The sequence below is a fragment of the Hordeum vulgare genome, chromosome 7H (genome assembly GCF_904849725.1).
Source record: "Hordeum vulgare subsp. vulgare chromosome 7H, MorexV3_pseudomolecules_assembly, whole genome shotgun sequence".
Taxonomy (NCBI): Eukaryota; Viridiplantae; Streptophyta; class Magnoliopsida; order Poales; family Poaceae; genus Hordeum; species Hordeum vulgare.
The window spans coordinates 592,650,122-592,653,463 of NC_058524.1; the positions used below are offsets into that span (position 1 = coordinate 592,650,122).

The 3,342-nt window shown below is 53.4% G+C and overlaps 1 protein-coding gene across 1 annotated transcript; it reads left to right on the forward strand.

Moving 5' to 3' along the window:
• The first annotated feature begins 1,277 nt into the window (after positions 1-1,277).
• Positions 1,278-3,088, forward strand: LOC123408800. Its single transcript, XM_045101846.1, has one exon. It carries the CDS (start codon positions 1,603-1,605, stop codon positions 2,863-2,865), a length of 1,263 nt encoding a protein of 420 aa, XP_044957781.1. The 5' UTR covers positions 1,278-1,602; the 3' UTR covers positions 2,866-3,088.
• Positions 3,089-3,342: the final 254 nt, after the last annotated feature.

Sequence of the window (3,342 nt, forward strand, 5' to 3'; positions counted from 1 at the left end):
CACATAATTTCTTTATTTTTGTGTTGTTTGTACTGTCATAGCACGATAAATAGATTCGAAGTTTTCTCAGAAAACAATCATGTTAGAGCAACTTCAATGGGACGACCCATTTCGTGTGCCGTCGTACATTTGGGTCGAAACGGACACAAAAAGTGGCCCAACGCGCCGACCCAAACGGACGCGCATCCGGTTTTCGTCCGCGGGCGACCCATTCCCGGCCCATTTTTGAGACGGATTTGCGTCGGCGCGGACAAACGACAGACGCGCGGACGCTCGCCTTCTCCTTCCCCAGGCCCGTTGGTCGGTGGCACATTGGCCTCCCCCCATCCAACCCTCACCCGCCTCCTTCGTCGCCGACGCCGCCGCTCATTTTTGCCGGCGACTCTGCAATTGCCGGCGCCTCCACATCCGCCCAGCAACGCGGCCCACTCCCACGTCGTCCGCGGCCGCCGTTTTGCCGCCGGGGAGCCGACTGCTTCCCACCCCCGCGCCCCCACCACACAGTCCGCCCCCGACCAAGAAGCCGCCTCGCCGCCCGGCCAGATCCTCACAGGCACGCTCGTCGGACGCCGACAGGGCAGCTAGTTGGTCCGTGCGCGCCGCGACTTCCTTCGCCGGCTGTCTGCTTCGTCGATGCCCGCAAGCTGTTCGACGGTTTGCCAAGGTACAAAATAGACTCCGTCGACGAGTTCTTTTTTCACAATTTCCTTTGCGACTCCGATGATTCGTCGTCCGATGACGAGGAGGAGATATTGGCTGCCGTGTTGGTCCGTCACCACCTCAACAGCCAACGGACGTTGTTCCGTGGCTTCATTCCGGGCCACCTTCCGACGTTGAATCGCAACCGAGAGAGCGGACATTTCCTTCTTTGAAAGGACTACTTTGATACAACAAATTCGTTATTCAAACATCAAAAATTTGCCGCAATTTCCGTATGAGTAGGCATCTTTTCAACCGTATTAGAGAGGGGGTGGTCGGCTATGATGACTATTTCGAGTGCAAAGAGGATGCCGTCGGCAAGATAGGTTTTTCCTCTTATGAGAAATGCACTAACGCCATCCGAATGCTTGCATACGGAGTGCCAGGTGATCTCATTGACGAGTACGTCCGTATGAGCGAGTCTATTTGTCTAGAGTCCTTGTATAAGTTTGTAATAAGTATGCTATTTTATTAGGCTTGTAATAACTATGATATTTTATTCTGTCCAAATTATGTTATTTGATTCAAACTATGCAAATTAATGTAAAATAGAACGACCAGCCGGTCACACGGACACATATGGATTGACAAGTTGAGCGCGTTGTCGATCCATATCTAAAACAGGACAGACGCATGACATGCGATCGAACCAACCGAACAAAAAGTGAACAAAATCGCCCGTCCGTCTGTGTCGTCCGATTTTCTTACACTTAACTTTATTCCAAGGACGACGCCTTCGACGATAAGTCTCAATGAGAACCGTGACCGTGACGTGAAAGACTTTTCTATGGCTTGCCATTTTAAGGCTTACCATTCAAACACGCTGAGCAATTTTCTTACGGGTGGAAAGATGCGCCATGCATCACTAAAAGCAGGAGCTCTGATTTACCAGGGGAAGGCCTCATGCTCATGGCTGAGATATTTGGATCCGCGGTTGCGAGCGAGTCTGTAAGCAGAATTTTCTCGATCCTATCATCAGGCAACTCGAGAGTGGATGGGGGCGCGGAGGACAACGCCGAGAGGCTCGAGTTCGCGGTGCTGAAGATCCACAGCGTTGTCGCCGTCTCCCAAGATTGGCTCATACTCCACCAACCATTGCTCGACTGGAAGGCGAGACTGAAGCGCGTAGGCGAGGAAGGCGACGCCATCCTGCGCGCTTCCAGGAGCAGATCCGCGGAGCGGCAGCGGAGCGAGGGGATTGCGAGTAAGGAGACCCCCGTTCGTACGCGCGTCGCTCGAGCGGCGGCACGCTTCTTGCCCTTCCGCCGCGGCAAGGACGGCGGCGGTGATCCGAGCGACGCGACGGTGCGGAGGTTCGAGAGGCTGGCGCAGGTCGCCGACGAGTTCTTCCGGTACGTCCAGCTTGGAGGCCGTCCGAAGAGCTTGACGGTGTCCTTGGAAGACCCCACGGAGTCGCTGCTTGCAGGGAAGACGCTCGAGTTCTCCCTCAGGAGCGGCAGCCGGGACGCCCTCCTGCTGCTCCACCCGCGCGACGGCGACGGCGACGGCAACAGGGAGGTCGTCCTCTTCCTCTCCTGCGACGACAGCGCCGAGTGGGAGAAGAACGTGAAGCTCTGCGTGGTGTTCCACCTGCTGGAGCGTGCTGACATCCTGGGCGTCGTCATGTCTTCCTTGCACCTGCTGCCTCCCCAGTTCGGCGCCGCCTGCGCAACGGCGAGGGGGTTCGTCGGGGAGGTGCAGGCGCAGGAAGCGAGCTATTCCAACGCGTCGTCCATGTCGATGCGGTGCGTCTCGTCGGCATGGAGGTGCCACCGGAATTCCATTTCCACCACGGACGCGGGACGCGCAGCGACCGACGGCATGCCGTGGCCGATCGTTCGAGTGGATGCCGTCTGCTTCGCCATGCCGCAGATCGATTCGGCGGGTGCACCCGCGGACCAGAACCTGCCTCTGAAATTGGCATGCCATGTCACTCCCCATCTCGTGCCCGAGAGGTATCCCGGGAACTACCGGCAGATCGGGACGGAAGCACTGCACGAGCTGTCACCCAAAGCGGCGGACGAAGGAGCTTCAGGCTGCAGACGGGAAGCTGCGTGGTGGTGTCCTGGCAGCTCAACGTATTTGTCGGTGGAGCCAGAGTTTTCGGTGCCGCCGCCCACGCTGCAGCAGCTGTTTCTGGTGGAAAGCTTGAAGGGGGCGATGTAGTGGTAGCTGAAGCGATGGGATCATGGCTAAGTGGCATCTTGTAATTTCTTACTACTTTCTTGTTTTTTTTTGTCTTGTTCTTTTTGGCTTATCTCAATCCTAATTGTCATACTCTGTTGTAATATAAAATGTTTCAGTAGGGTTTATCCAATGTTTCGATTAACAAAAAGGTTATTTTTCTTAGGGCTGTTTACAGAACTATTAGTGGGAAGTTGTTTCCTTCTGTCTCGTGTGGAGAAAATATTCTGATTTTTTGTAGTAGCATTTTACCTCTGTGTTAATCTTTATCTTTATCTTTACCCATTCATCACACAGGGTGCAGAATAGTTTATTCTTCACCCAAGATAATCTTACGATTAATTTACAATTTTTTTTTGAAATACAAATAGTTACATTTATATTGATGCCCAACGTAAAATTTGATAAAAGAAAAACAAAAACATAGGTCACAAGACCAGAAAAAAATGAATTTCTTTT

Coding starts and splice junctions, on each gene's coding strand:
- LOC123408800 (XM_045101846.1), top strand. CDS start 1,603: ATGCTCATGGCTGAGATATTTGGATCCGCGGTTGCGAGCGAGTCTGTA.